We start from the raw sequence: 14,601 nt of genomic DNA on the forward strand, positions 1-14,601 counted from the left end.
ACTGCGTCCAGCTCTGGGCGCCGCACTTCCGGAGGGATGTGGACAGCATGGAGAGGGTCCAGAGGAGGCCACTCGCATGGTCGGGGACAGCAGGGCAGGCCCTACAGTGAGAGCCTGCGGGACCTGAACCTGTTCAGCCTCCACAAGAGAAGGCTGAGGGGGGACCTGGTGACTGTCTATAAACTCACAAGGGGGGACCAGAAGGGTTTGGGGGAGATGCTGTTTCCCCTCGCGCCCCCCCGGCATGACAAGGAATAACGGCCACAAGTTGTTGGAGAGGAGGTGTAGATTAGACATCCGCAAGAACGACTTCACAGTCGGGGCGGCTAGGAGCTGGAACCAACGTCCAAGGGAAGTGGTGCTGGCTCCTACCCTGGGGGGCTTTAAGAAGAGGCTGGATGACTACCTGGCTGGAGTCATTTGAGTCCAGTCTTTTCTCCCGCCCGGGCGGGGGGTCGGACTGAAGATCTACAAGGTCCCTCCGACCCCGCTTTTGTGATCCTATGATGCCCTCACGCTCCTCGACCGGGTCCCTGCCTCTCAAGGTTGAGGCTCTCTCAGGCCCGGCCTGTGCTACACGCTTTGCTGGCATGGCTCTGTGTGCCCAGGGTGGAGGTGGGAAGCAGCCACGCCGGGGGATGTCCCGGGGCCAGGCCTTGCCGACCAGGCTCAGGCGGTGTTTGCCGAGATGCTCCAGCTCTCCTAGTGCAGCGCAGCGGGTTTGCTGCCCGTGGGGCTCGTCCAGCACCCGGAGCAGCCCGCACGGGGATCGCCCCGTTCCCACTGCGGCTCAGGAAAGGCCCCAGTGACTACCGGGGTGCAAGGGAGCGCGAAGCGTGCTGGGAACAGCCCGGGAGGCTGCTTCCTGCACGGCGATGCAGCGCGGGGGGTGCCTGGAGGGGCGGTTCCCTTATCTCCAGTCGTCCCCCGAGCACCGGCTGCCAAGGCTGAAGTGAGGACGCGTCTGACCTGCCCCCAGACGTGGCGGGGGTGCTGGGAACGCGAGGGAGGAGGAGAGTGGAGTTCCCCGGAGCAAGGGCGCCGTGCCTGGAGTTACCCACGATCCTTCCCCAAGGCCGAGTTTCAATATGTCTGGACTGCTGCAATCTCCCCACGAAACCCTCTGCCGCGGCCAGCTCTTGGTTCCTCTTCCCAGGCCCACCCTGGTTCTGTTTCCCGTTTCGTTTCCCTCGTCACCGCTACTCTAGCTCGCCCGCTGGCCCCCGGCCTGCCTTGCTCAGGCTAAGGAGGGGGTGTGCAAGGTGCTGTACAAAGCTCGCAGCTCAGGCCTGGGGCCAGGCTGCTGGCAGAGGGGCACAGCGAGTGCTCTGCCGTCCTGGAAGGGGCCCGGTCCAGCGAGTCCCTGCAGAGTCAGACCCTGACTGACGCCCCCTGCGCGGATGGGCCCTGCAGCAGGGCTCCAGCCCGGGCGAGGAGCACCAGCCACTTGGCACCGCGCGCCAGCGGCGAGTGGGCACCACGCGGCCGCCCGTCTCCCTCCTGCACAAGCCGGGAGCTTCTCCCTCGCGCCCGAGCCGCTCTGAACTCACCCAGGTGAGGATGGAGAAGAAGGAGAAGGCGATGGCTGCCCGGGCGGCGTCGGCTCCTTGCCACACTCCCTTGTTCGGCAACGTCCGCTGCCACTGGTTTGCTAGGAAGCAGAAGGCGACAAACCACAGGAACGACAGGATCCCTGGAACGGGAGGAAGATGCTCGGTGCTGCGGCTGCCGGAAGGAGGAGCCTCCCGGCGGCTCTTACGCACGCAGCTAGCATGGCCCGGGTGCCCAGGGGGGAGCCGTGGTGTCGGGGCCTTGCTTTCTGGGGGCCCGACCTAAGCTGGCACGAGGGGGCGCGACTCGGATGGGCCGAGCACCCGCTTCTGAAAGCAGGTCCCGCTGGACCCCGCGCCCGCAGCATGCAAACCCGCCGGCCCAGGTCCCAGCCAGCGCCTTTCACCCCCACCCGGGCTCGACCCCGCCAACCCGCACCCAGGCAGGAAGTCCCGTGGCTGTCTGTGGGGCTGCTAGGCTGGTGTCCGCGCTCTGCCTCCCCGTGGAAACCCTGCGAGGGGCTGCGGCAGCTGAGTGGGAACGCCGGGGCCGTCAGGAACGCAGCTCTCGCAGCTCCTGACCCTGGGGGCTTTAGCGATGGGAAGCACATTGCTGGACCGCATCCTAGCGCCCTGCCTCGGGCTGCGACGGGTCCTGCGCCCTCCTCCGGGCTCCTCGCTTGTTTGGGTGCAGAAGGGACAGCGGGAAGAGGAACCCACTGGTTATTCCCCCTTGGAGCTCAGGGCTGGATGAGACACCGCTCCTCCCACCCAGTCACCCGCCAGCCGCGGGGCCGATGGCGAGATTTCCCGGGTGAGCAACGCTCTCGCGGACCGCCAGCCTCAGCCACACGCTGGGGCCTGTCACAACCTTCAGCGGGGAGGAGGGAGCTGCCTAAACCTTATGTGGGGTTCCTAGTCCCCGAGGCGACTGTGCTGAGGATCCTCCCCATACCCCTTGCCTACGACGCACAATGGGAACAGCACGTGGGGGTCCGGGCAGCACTGTCAGGAGGGGCCTGAGGTCCCCCGAAGCTTTAAAAGGGCCGTCTGCAGATTGCAGGCACTAGCTGTGCCGCCAGCCCCGCGGTCCGAGTGACTGCAGGGGCAGAGAAGCACCCGGGCCTGTTCCCATCTGTGCGTTAAAGAGTAGTACATTAAACAACGGGGTGCCTTGTGGGGCACAGGAGCCGGCAGACACACACCTGTGCGCATACACACACAGAAACACACGTGTACGTGCATACACACCCACACAGAAACACACTTGTACGTGCAAACACACAGACCACAAATATGTTTTGCTGCCCTGTGCGAGAGGAGGTAGTAGCCATCAGGAAGCATCTCACAGAGGATCACAGCAAGGTCTCCCAGGGAGGCTTCAGCTGACTTCGCTGGAGCCAGGCGTCTGCGTCTGACCCGACTTTCGACCACCTCTCGGTACAGAGCCCGGATCAGAAAAGCATCTCTGGGCAGAGACAAAAGTGACGTTCCCCCCGCTCCCTCGAAGCCAGGAGTAGTGCTACTAGCCTTGGAAACAAGACCCCGGGAGCACTTGTTCAATCCATCGATGGTGATTCAGGTGGGAAGAAGGAAGCTGCCAGCTGTCTCCGTGCAAAATGGAGGAATCAGAGAAAATTCAGGGTGGAAGGGAGCTCAGGGGGTCACATCTAGTGCAACCCCTGCTCCCAGCAGCACCAGCCCCAGCTACATCATTCCAGCCAGGGCTTTGTCTAAAAACCTCCGAGGATGGAGACTCCACCACCTCTCTGGGTAGGCTTTACCACCCTCCTCATGAGAAAGCTTTTCCTAATATCCAACTTTGCTGCAGCCTGAGCCCATTGCTCCTTGTCCTGCCATCTGCCCCCACTGAAACCAGCCCAGCTCCATCCTCTTTGCAGCCCCCGGCAGGGAGTGGGAGGCTGCCATCAAATCCCCCTCGGTCTTCTCTTCTGCAGACTCAGGGAGCCCAGCTCCCTGAGTCTCTCCTCACCAGTCCTCTCCCACAGCCCCCAACCATTTTCGTTGTCCTCCGCTGGACTCTCTCCAATGCATCCACATCCTGCAGCGGGGCCCACAGCTGGACACCGGACTCCAGATGTGGCCTCCCCAGTGCTGAGTAGAGGGGAAGGATCACCGCCCTCGATCTGCTGGCAACCGCTACCGATGCAGCCCCGGATGCCGTTCACCTTCTCGCACCACGGGCACACTGCCGGCTCCTACCCAGCTTCTTGTCCCCTGTCTCCCCAGGTCTTTCTCTGCTGAGCTCCTGCTCAGCCAGCTGGTCCCCGGCCTGCACCGGCGCATGGCACTGCCCCATCCCGAGTGCAGCAGGAGCCCCCGCCATGGGATGGCAACACAGGACCGTCAAGTCAGGTCCCCTTGAGAGGCTTGTTGAGCTTGCTCTCGACGTGCCCGGGACTCGAAGCAGGAGAGGGAACAGGCTGTTCTGTTTCGATCCAGAGGAGGTGGCTGATGACTTCATTCGTGTCCTAGCAGGTGCCTGGACGCTGGCACACCACCCCGCCCCTGCACGGGGCTCGGCGCCCGCCCGCTGGCCTGAGCTCCAGGCCGGGCAGGGTCCTGCAGACGTTTCAGACACCGGGGCAGCTCCCCTGCTCGGCTGGGCACGCCGCACTCGCTCTCACTGCCTCTGCAAGCAGGTATTGCCTCCGGTCCCACTTCACCCGGCCCCGGGACCCGCATTCCCCTATGAGCGCCCACTCTCCATCGGCGTGGCGCCACCTCTATCCTGTCTCCTTTCCAGGAGAAGCCTCCAGGCCACGGCACTTCGGGGTGGAGATGGACCAGCACTGCAGGCGTTTCGGGTGTCGTGTGCGTGCACGCGTGGGGGGCTTTGTGTCCGAAAGAAGGGGCCTGAGATGGCCACAGACGCCTACCCTGGTGAGAAGGCTGCTCTGTCACGTACAATTCTCCCTGACCGCTGAGCACACAGCGAGGAAACTTCTAGCCTTATAAAATGGAGGCAAGGGGCTGGGAAGAAATACCGGGTGGGCCAAAAGGCCCCTTTGCCGCCCGTCTCTCCTTCCTCCTCTCTGCTGGGCCACGGCCAGCTGCAGGAGGGAGGCAGTGGCATGGCCGTGAGTCGTGGCAGCCTGCAACGGGCACAGGGAGCGGTGTGAACAATTAGGGGGGAACAACACTCTGCCCGCTGGGCCGTGACGACCCGCAGCACCGGCTGGTGACAAAGCCCGGTCCTACAGCAGGTGTGTACGTCGCGGTGCCCCCGCTACGGCTCCCCGGGCCGCGGAGGGGGGGTGTGCGGCCGCAGCTTGTCGAGGGCCGTGGCCGGCCTCCCACACGCTCCCCGGGAAAGAGCCTGCCGGCGGGGGAGAGCTGTCGATGGTGTTCTGAGTATCCTCTCTTTTCGTTCATGTTCGGCCACCTGGAGAGCTGGGCGTCCTCCCCTCCGGAGGGGCAATGCCCTTGGAACGGGCCCACGCGCACGCATGCACGCACGTGTCTGCATGCGTGCGAGTGCCTGTGCACGCGTGTGTGGGCGAGCGCGTGCGTGCACGTGCAGCTGTGCCACCTGCCCACGGGACTCGGCCCTCCCATCCTGCCCTTCCCAAGGGTGCCCGGGGGGAGCGCCGCTCCCACCGACTCATTCATTTCTCCCTTGGGAGCTGGTCCCTAACTCTGCCTCGGAGAAGGACGGCTGCCCAGACCCCGTCCTGCTGGGCCCTGCCTTCTGCTCCCCTTCTCCAGCCCACAGCCCCCAGGGAAGCACCCGCCTGGGTGCAAGGAGGCTCCCCAGACATGCCAACCTTCGCTGTGCGCGGGGCCCGGCTGGGCCAAGCCGTTCCTGCGACAGCCGCGGGGAAAGGAGCTGCCCATCCGTGGAGCTGGTTTTCCCCATGCTGCCTGGCTCCCTTCCTTCCTGACTGAGCACCCCGGATACCTGCGGGGGCTTCAAACACCTGAGACGGGGAAACACAATGTCTCCCCAAGGAGCAACTGCAGGTCAGACACGACTTTGGGCCTGGTGGCCACGCGACTGAACCACGGCTTTGCCTCTGAATGGGCTTTGGACTTTCCTCCCAAAACCCTGGCTGCAGGGAGGGCGGCGGGGAGCTGGCAGCTGCTGAGGACGGAGCTAAGCCTTGGCACGCAGGGGCAAGGGACGTCCGAGGTGGGCCAGGCATCCCCTTCCCACCAGGAGCCTGGTTCTGAGCCAAGCTGCACGCAGGCCCGAGGACGCCCCGTAACAGAGCCGCGGGCCGTGGCGCGACGGCGAAAAAAAAAAAAAACAACAGAGGAGACTATTGAGATAAACGGTAAAAGCCAGGGGATAATTACAGTTTTGGGATCTGCAGACAACAGAGTGCAAACACCGGGAAGGAGATGTTACAGCCGTAATTACAGGCTGGTTCGAAACCAGTGCACTTCTGAGGGAGCAGCTGCGCGAGCAGATGGAAGAGCTGCAAGTGCCGGCGGCCCGCGTGTGCGCCGCAGCACAACTGTCCACCTCCCTCCTGGAGGGGCTCGGGCTCCAAAGCCCTTTCCCCCTTGCAACGGCAACACCGCTGCCCAGCCAGGGACAGCACGAGCCTGGAGAGCTCGACTGCATCCACGCTTCACAGCTCCTCCGTTCACAAGGGCAGGGTGGGACAGGGGAGAAAACCTCGCGACTCAACTCTTTTTTGTCTGCTGCCCCTTCGTCACGACCTTCGAAGATGACGATCTGCAGTAACGACCGGGTGGCGCTGACAACTGTACTGCGTGCGTGTCCTCGTGGATGGATGGAGGGAGGGCGGGTGCATGCACGGAAGGACCCGCAAACAAATCCCGTCCTTGATGGAGCTACGTGGATTTACATCGGTTGACGACATAGCTGGGCTACATCAGCACATGAGCAGCACTGGCCAGAAATCTTCTTCCCAACCACTTGCAAAACGTGCTTTGTTCCACAGAGGGACGCCGAAGCCGCCATTGTCAGGTCTCTCCCCACACCGTTCGCCTGGGACCCGAGACGCTCATTGAAATCGAAGTGTCTTTGTGAAATGACAAGATGTCTCAACTCCTCCTGTCTGTCCATCCATCCGCCCACCTACCCATCCATCTTCTTTTATTTGCATTTGCAGTTCAGTCTTTTCCCAGATTGCTTTATATGTTTTGGGTTTTTTTTTTAAGTATCAAAAAGAATACAATGCAGAAAGCCTACCCGCAGAGAATGGGCAAAGAAGCAGCCTCCAACTGAAGGGAAACAAGGATAATAAGAAAAGAAAGAAACTGAAGAGCAGGTGGAAGAGGGCGCTGAATCGAAAGCCTCCAGTGGGATAATGTGAAGATATTTAAAGCAGGTAATTTAATTGGAGAGTTTGTCCTGGGAGCGGTGCGGGTCAGCTCGGCTCAGCCCTGCGGCCGCCGCAGACGGGTTTGATGCTCATCAGAGCGCAAGTGGAGATGACAGGCTTTGATCACAGAGACGATGGAGGCTGCAAGCTCCAGTCAAATGCAGCACTTAGTCTTTGCCGCGAGGGAGCTGCTTGTACAGCTCTGGGAATGAAAGCAAACCAGGGCCTGCCCTCTGTCCAGGTGGGGATGTAGGGAATGGGAAGGAAGAGGGATACGCCAGGACCCGTAACAGCTCTGGGCAATGGCTGGTGTAGAAAAGCGGAGCCAGGTGAAGAAAGGAATGTGAGAAAAAGGGACCAGGGCCTAATTCCCACCCACCGCTCCTGGGACGAACGCGGCATGAATTGCCGTCACCCGGGCAGGCACACCTGTCCCTCGCACACGTGCAAGAGGGCGGTCTGTAGTGCCTCCTGCCGGCCATTCACGCGTGGAAAGGTCATGCCCGGACGCTGCGTCCACGTGTGGAAACAGAGGTGGGTACAAGCTCACGAGTGGCATTTGGGGAACATCAGGCGTAGGCCATTTAGAGGACAAAGCCCCAGAGGAGACAGGGGATCACACCACATCGCACGATGCTGCCTGACAGGTCTGATGCAGCAGCCTTGCTCGGGGAAGCCCAGCCGAAGTTCTGCTGGACAGGGGACGGCAGAACCAGGCGCTGAACCTAGAGCGACTTCGGTTTCCTGCCAGCAGGCCTGGATTTGGCTCTCACTGACAGTAGCTTTCAGCTGCCTCTCTGAACTTCTCCGCAGCGTCCGATACAGCGCCTCGAGCCACTGTTGCTAAGCTGGAGAAAATGGGGACTGATCAACGGTATACCTGGGCCAGGGCCTGGCTAACTGGGAGCTGACGACAGACAAAATCCAAAGGGGATGCTGGGCTGGCAGGAGGCGGTTACTGCAATTCCTTAAGGGCTCGACCGCGGACACATCTCATTCGATGTCTCCACTCCGGTCTTCGGCACGACAGGGTCACGGCTCGGCGGAGCGGCGCTCGCGGAGGAGGCGGTCGGGAGGCTGCGTCAACGCAGCGGAGAACGGAGAACAAACGGGAACTCTGGCTACAAATGAATCTCAGTCGGGAGACAGAAGAGGGTTTCCTCACCCTCAGACCAGTCTGGAACGGCCTCGCCAGAAGAGGAGGAAACCTCGGGAGCTTTAGGATGGAGCTGGGCAGGCCGAGGAGAGAGATCCCGGGGTGCGACTGCCTGAGAAGGGCGGGCCTGGATGTGCCAAACCCAGAGACCCCGTCCTGTGTGCTGGTGTCCAAGGAGCAACCCCAGGCCCAGACCCACATCTGAGACATCCCGCTGCACGTCGACAGCCCCAGAGCAGTGAGGGCACATCCCTGGTGTCCAGACGGCGATTACCACCGTTTGCTCGTACACACCGAGAGCAGGTGCAGGCGGGGAGGGCAGGCTGGTGCGGCTGGACAGCCTCGACCCTGGCACTGATGCTGGACGCCGTGTCACTCGGGCACCTGGCACCTACTGACCTGCATTTCAGTGCAGCGTTAGGAGGAAGGAACGGTTTAGTAGGGCTTGAGCGCAGGAGCTCAGGGAGGAAAGGACCACTCACCAGGAAAAGTCCTGACAACTGATGCACAAAATGCACGTGTGCATGAGTACACGTATACACACATATACATAACCAAGCATCCTCCTGGTCTAATTAACACCCAGTGACGTCAATGCAGCCGCATCCCAGAGCGGGCTGCTACCGTCAGCAGCCCCCCGTCTCCCAGTAGTCCCATGGATGGTGCACAAGAGCCAGTTGCAGAATGAAGATTTCTGGTGCCGCTCTGTGAACAGCAGTGACAGTTTTGCATGTCCAAGGGCCTCAGAACTGGACCCTGTAGTGCCAGGAACCTGGCTTGCCCCGTAACGCCCCGAGCTGTGCCTAGCAGGGTAGGGGGTGAGAGAAGGAGGTCTGGCACGACAGCATTTTGCACAGACCTAGCACAGAAGAACATGGCCAGGCCAAGCACAAGGCGGCAGCAGGGGGGATCACATCCTTACGCTGGGATTTTCAGAGCAGCTGACAGGATTTACTCAGATGCTCTGCTCCCATTGAAATGAGTGGATTTGGGGCATCTAAATCCCTTAGGGGGCCTTGTAAATAGCATGCAGCTGCAGATTTGGGAGGCAGCAGAAACGGAGGCTGTACGGGACTCTTCAGTGATGCCCAGCCTGGAATATTCCCTCCTGCGTCTCCCGCAAGATGCCTTCAGGGCACTTCCCAGCCTTAGCAGCAGGCTTGTCCAGGGATGGGATGACACACTGGCACATGCTTTCCTTTGGGACCAGGCTGTCCTGCCCCCCTCACCACCTTCCCCAGAGAAAGCTACCACCAGACTTTTGAAAGCAGGAAGGCCAGGGACCCAGGACCAGGGATGACAGCGGGCTATGGGGGCCTCTCCCAGGGCGGCTCAGCTCGCAGACATCCTGCTGGCTCCACGGACCCATGCGCCTGATCGCCTGAGGTCAAGCAGGACTTCAGTAAAGGCAAGGTCCAACCTGGCGAGTTCGCCAAGCCACGACCCGGACGCAGGAACAAATGCGGCCCGGCCCCCGGGGCCGTGGTTTATATTGGCATCTCTGCTTGCATGTAACACCCAACACCTCTCTAAACCTGGGGGCTTGCAAAAGGACGTGCTGGGAAACGTGGCCCAGATGGAACCGAAGCAGCACAGAGCAGAGCCTGCAGCAATGGTGCCGAGAGGGGGAAACACCGCAGGGGGAAGGGGTGCTCGAGTGCACGCCTGAATCTGAAGGGAGCCTGAAACACTTGCCCCACATGCCTCTGTAGGGAGTGAACTGCCGGCTCTGCTGCTCTGGAGGCCTCACCAACGCTGCCCCAGCCAAGGGACGTGGAGGCAGCAGTGGGATACATGGAGCTGGCATCATCGGTGTCCACCCGCCGCCAGCCCTGCCTCCCTGGGGTGCATTACTGCTGCCACCTGCCCTGTTTCAGAGGGACGGGGCGATTTCTCAGGGGAGGGAATCTGCACCCCAGCCACTCCGATACAGAGCATGCAGACAGAGCGAAGCGGGGCCCACGCGCCGTGTGCCCAGGCCTTCCAGCTTCCCAGCCAGCCCAGCGCCATACCTGATATGCCGAGGTCCAGCAGGACGGCCCGTTTCCGGTCCTTCACGCTGCTGATCTGCTGGAAGTGGAGGTCCACGATGAGGAAGAAGACGCAGGCGAAGAAGGAGATGATGCCGATGGAGATGCCGTAGCTGCAGGCCCCCTCGTTCTCGCTGTAGATGCAGTGCAGCTGGGGGGTGGTGCTGTCCCTGTTGACGTAGCCCTCGTTCACGATGGAGCCGAACACCACGATGGAGAAGAGCTGGGGAGGAGAAAGCACCGCGCGCCGCTGTTTATGCTTCGCTTTGTTTCCCAACAGCGAGATAATTGGATTCAATCTTCCATTGGGTTCCATGGCAACGTGGCGCTCGTTAGGAGCACTCTCCCCTCGCTGGGTGGGTAGCTTAAAAATAACGGGCTGGGGAAGGGCTCCTGAGCCCTCTCCACCCGCGAGATCTCTCGCTTGCCCTTCAGCAACTCGGCTTGCGACGAGACTCAAAGGATGCTGCGCCCTACCCAGATCAGAGGGGGAGCAGTGGATTGCCGTGGCCCGTCTGCCTGCATCTCTCACCACGGAGGGAGTAAGGGATGGAGAGGGGTGAAGCTGGAGAGGAGAACGGAGGGGCTGGGCAGCCTGCCCCTGAAACAGGCTCGATACCTGGCGAGGGGCAGAGCACCCAGGATTTGTACCTGGGGGTGCTGAATACCACCCAGCTCACCTGGAGCCAGGTCTGCGTGGGCTGGGGGCTGGCATGGACCCGGGCGCAGGCCAAGGACAGAGGCAGAGCACTGAACGTGCACACCCGAGAGCCACGGCAAACACTGCCGGGGCTCAGATCGCCTTGCTAACAATGGGCTTTACTGGGGACAGATACGCCCTGGTGCCCACCCCGGCCTGGGCATCTCTCCCTTTCTTTTGCCCCTTGGGTACTGCTCTTCTTGTCCTGGCAGGGCTGGACAAAGCAAAAAGCCCAGCGGCAACCACGTGGATGGACTCGGTGACACGGAGCCAGCGGGAGAAGGAGCGTGGACCCGCTCCTGCCGCACTCCCGGTCCCAGGCTGGCAAAGCTGCATCTGCAAGGGTCGTGGCTCTCGTTTGTCCGGGTTTGCAATTGCCCCCAAGCCCCGGGCAGCATCTGGACAAACGGCGAGCCTCTCCGTGAGCTCCAGGGGCCTGGCCCGGTCCTAACCTGGGTCAACCTGCTCGGTGCTCAGCCCAGTCGTGGGCCTGACTGAGCCTGCGTCCACCCACAGAAGCCAGGCGTCAGCCCAGAGCCCTGGGAGCCTGTTTCAACCGCGCGCCGGTGCCGCGCCGAAGGGGCTGTGCACCCCACGTGGCACCGCTCCCGAGAACTCCCCTGCGGCTCTGAACCCGCTTCCCCGCTGGTGGCGGGGCCTCGCTTTTCAGCTCGGCCCTGAGCTTCGCCTGTGGCCGCTGATGCCCTTACGTGCCCAGGCTTTGCATCCAGGCCGCGCGGCTGCTCTGGCTTAGCTGCCCCCGGGGGACGCGGTGTTATCTGTAGCCGGGCAGCGGGACGACGCAGCACAGAGCGCAGGGGAGAGGCCACGGCATTGCACGGCGGCCTGAGGACAAACCAAGGTCCTCTGGGACCTGGGAGCACAAAGCAGTCTCCCTCCCATAGCACCCCAAATCAGGGCCTGCTTGGGAGCCTCCTTCCTTTCCGCCAGCAGCCACAGGGCTCGGCAGGCGACGCAGACAGGTCTCGGTTGCCTGTCGGATGCACCCTTTGAACACCAAAGGTGGGCCACGAGCGGAGGCAAAACACCCCAGCAAAGCCATGACGCTGCCTGCAAGCAGGGGGGCTGGGGCTGAGACACGCAGGGACGCGAGCATCTTCCCTCTGCAGGGCAGCAAAGCTCGCCACCCTCCATCACCCCCGCGAAAGGACGCTTCATCCTTTGTGCTTCTGCACAGGCCTGGCAGACTGGCATCATGGCGCCTCGTGCGCATAGACAGGCAGGCGCGCCCAGACCATCAGCCCACCCTCCGCAAGCGTCTCCCCCCCTCCGCGCAACCGGGCTCCGGTGCCCCCTCTCCCAACCCGAGCCCGCGCTTGCCGGCGAGCCAGGATGGCAATCGTCCCGCGCGGAGCGCTCCGCTGTCACCGGGACGCGACTGCCGCGGTGCAAAAAAATAAGGGCGCCGTCTTGCAAGGGGTGGGGGGGAACCCCCGGTCACGCTCATTCTCGCTGCACTTTGGCAACAGCTGTAATATCAGCCGTTGTGAAAATCCGTTCATAAATAATGCGAAGTTGCTGTTTGCCATCAGCAATAGCAGCGGCAGGTATAAAACAGGCCCCGACGGAAACAATGCAAACCTGGACAGCATGAATAATTGAGAACATCGGATTCCACGGGATTATTTTGCTGGCAGGTCAGCGGGGAGAGACTCGTGCCGAGCCTCCGACATCATTATTGCGCTTCGTTCCTTCCAGGAATACCCACCTGGATTTCTCCCTTACGCCTTTAACTGTCTAACGGAAGATCGCGAGGCTTTTGTCTGCCGTAAAATGTCAACAGGCCTCCTTTGTACGCAACGTGCCCGCTGTACCGCATGCTCACGCGAGGTGAAGGACTGGATGCCCCCGCGCTGGGGGGATGCAGGTGCCGCACTGAACAGCGCCCCGGGCCTGCGCAATGAGGGATGCTAACGCTCGGGTTCTCCGTCGCAGGCAGATTGCCTGCGAGCGCTGGGTGCAGGCGTCAGAAGCCAAGAGGCAGCATTTTCCCAAGCGCCGTAAGATCCTGAGCCTCACCCAGGGTGGAGCAGGTGGTCTGCGGTGGAGCAGGGGGCCTCGAATGAGTTCAGGGAGGCAGAAGCCCTGCAGGCACCTGGTCAGAGCGTGCCGCTGCCCCGGAGGACGTACAGACCGAGCCAGCGAGGCCCAGACCACGGCCCCCAAGCCACGAGTGGCTCTTCAACACGTCACCTGCGGCTCTTTGCAAAAATACAGGCATCAAAGCTGTTATTTTTACAGCGTGCGTCAGGCATGTCTTTTCTGCAGTCATGAATAATGCAGCACCCGCGCTCGCTCCCTATCCGCGCTAACTAGCGTCCCGTCGCTCTTCTCTTTGAAAGGGAGTGTGTCGGCGGCGGTTCACCTGGGGGCGCCGCATGCTGCCGAGGCTCTTCGGTTAACCTTCGCGGCCCCCGCGGCTCCTAAGCCGGTCGCCGCTGGGTGTCGGAGGGCTCCGCGCACGGGAAACAGAGGTGCTGAGATTTGCTCGAGGTCCCTCCAGCAGCCCCGCGGCAGAGCCCGGAGCAAGACCCAGGCCTCCTGGCCCCTCATTCAAAGCCCAGCCCACCAGGCCCCTCAGCTGGGGGGATGGAGCTGCGAGGAACGCCCTCCCCGGCATCCTCACACCGATGCTGGAGTCCCCTCCTGCAATGCATGCTTAAGGCCCTAATACCAAGCAGAGTATGGTCCAGCCTCCCTAAATTCGGAGGCTTGAATCCCATCTCTTTCCAGGATGCTGGGCCTCTGTGCTCAGCCCCAGGGTGCTGAAATTCATAGACTCAGAAAACAGGGCCCTCAGGAGTCATCTAATCCAACGCCTGGCTCCAGCAACGGGCCGGTCTAACCCTCCCAGATGCATGCTTTTCTCTGCACCTAAAATTTTCCAGGGCTGGAGCCTCTGCAGCCTCCCCAGGTAATGTACTCTGGGGTTGGCCCCCCTCCTGGCTAGAGGGGGCCTCCCGGTATCTAATCTAAATCTCCCTTGCTGCAATCTAAGTCCATTACGTCTCGTCCCGTCTCCTGCGGACACAGGAACAATCGATCGCTTTCCCGCCGCCCCCCCGGGAACACTGAGCTCTCCCGCGAGCCCCCTTTTCCTGAGGAATGACAGCGCGGCTGGCAAGGGTCCCCGCAGGCGCCTCCCCTCTGACGTGATACCCGTGGGCCTCAACTCAGCCTAACGCCTGGAACACGGACGCCGCCCGGTCCAGACCTCCTACAAGCGGCACTGGTTGCAGCCGTGCTGACAAGGCTCGGGCAGTGACCACGGACCGCGGACCCGGCGCGCCCTAGGATGCTGAGTCTCCCTACACCAGCCAGAGGAGCAGCATCTCTCCTGGCGGCTGAGGTCGGCTGCTGCTCTGTCATGGGGCAACAGGGGAAACGGGGGTGAGTGCGAAGGTGGGCTAGCTTCCCCGGGGGGGCCTCATCCGCACGCTGGCAGAGGAGGGGCGGGCAGCGGGGAGGGTGCCCCGGCTGCAGCACTCAGGAGCCCAAGCTCTCCCGGGCTCTGCTCGCTGCTGGGGCTCGCTTTGTGCTGCAGAAGCGCACGGCGCTTTGGTAGGGACGGTCACAGTTTCTCCTTGTGCAGCCAACTGCTATTGCTAAAAACGATTCCAGTGCGTGCATCTATCTGCAGGTGCAGTCAGAAAGCCAGGCCTGCTGGAGACAGGCTTCTCGAAACAGGGTTTTCAACCAAAACAAAGTTTCTTGTGGAAAAGTTTTGCTTTGGTTGAAGGTTTTGTTAAAAAAAAAAAAAGGTTTCAGCCAAAGATCTTTACCCAGAAAGGGTCTGAAAACCATTTTTTTTTAATTTTCCGCCCAA

General features: G+C 61.7%; 1 protein-coding gene across 1 annotated transcript in view; it reads right to left on the reverse strand.

Moving 5' to 3' along the window:
• The window catches only part of SYNGR3 (synaptogyrin 3), a 30,150-nt gene that overhangs the window by 6,274 nt on the left and 9,275 nt on the right, over positions 1-14,601 (reverse strand). Inside the window, exons 2-3 of the mRNA XM_019541875.1 lie at positions 10,037-10,277; positions 1,551-1,693 (exon numbers count right to left, since the gene is read on the reverse strand). Coding sequence (XP_019397420.1) covers positions 1,551-1,693; positions 10,037-10,277 — 384 coding nt within the window. The remainder of the gene's footprint in view (positions 1-1,550; positions 1,694-10,036; positions 10,278-14,601) is intronic.

This window comes from Crocodylus porosus, unplaced genomic scaffold (genome assembly GCF_001723895.1).
Source record: "Crocodylus porosus isolate Cpor-Errol unplaced genomic scaffold, CroPor_comp1, whole genome shotgun sequence".
Taxonomy (NCBI): Eukaryota; Metazoa; Chordata; order Crocodylia; family Crocodylidae; genus Crocodylus; species Crocodylus porosus.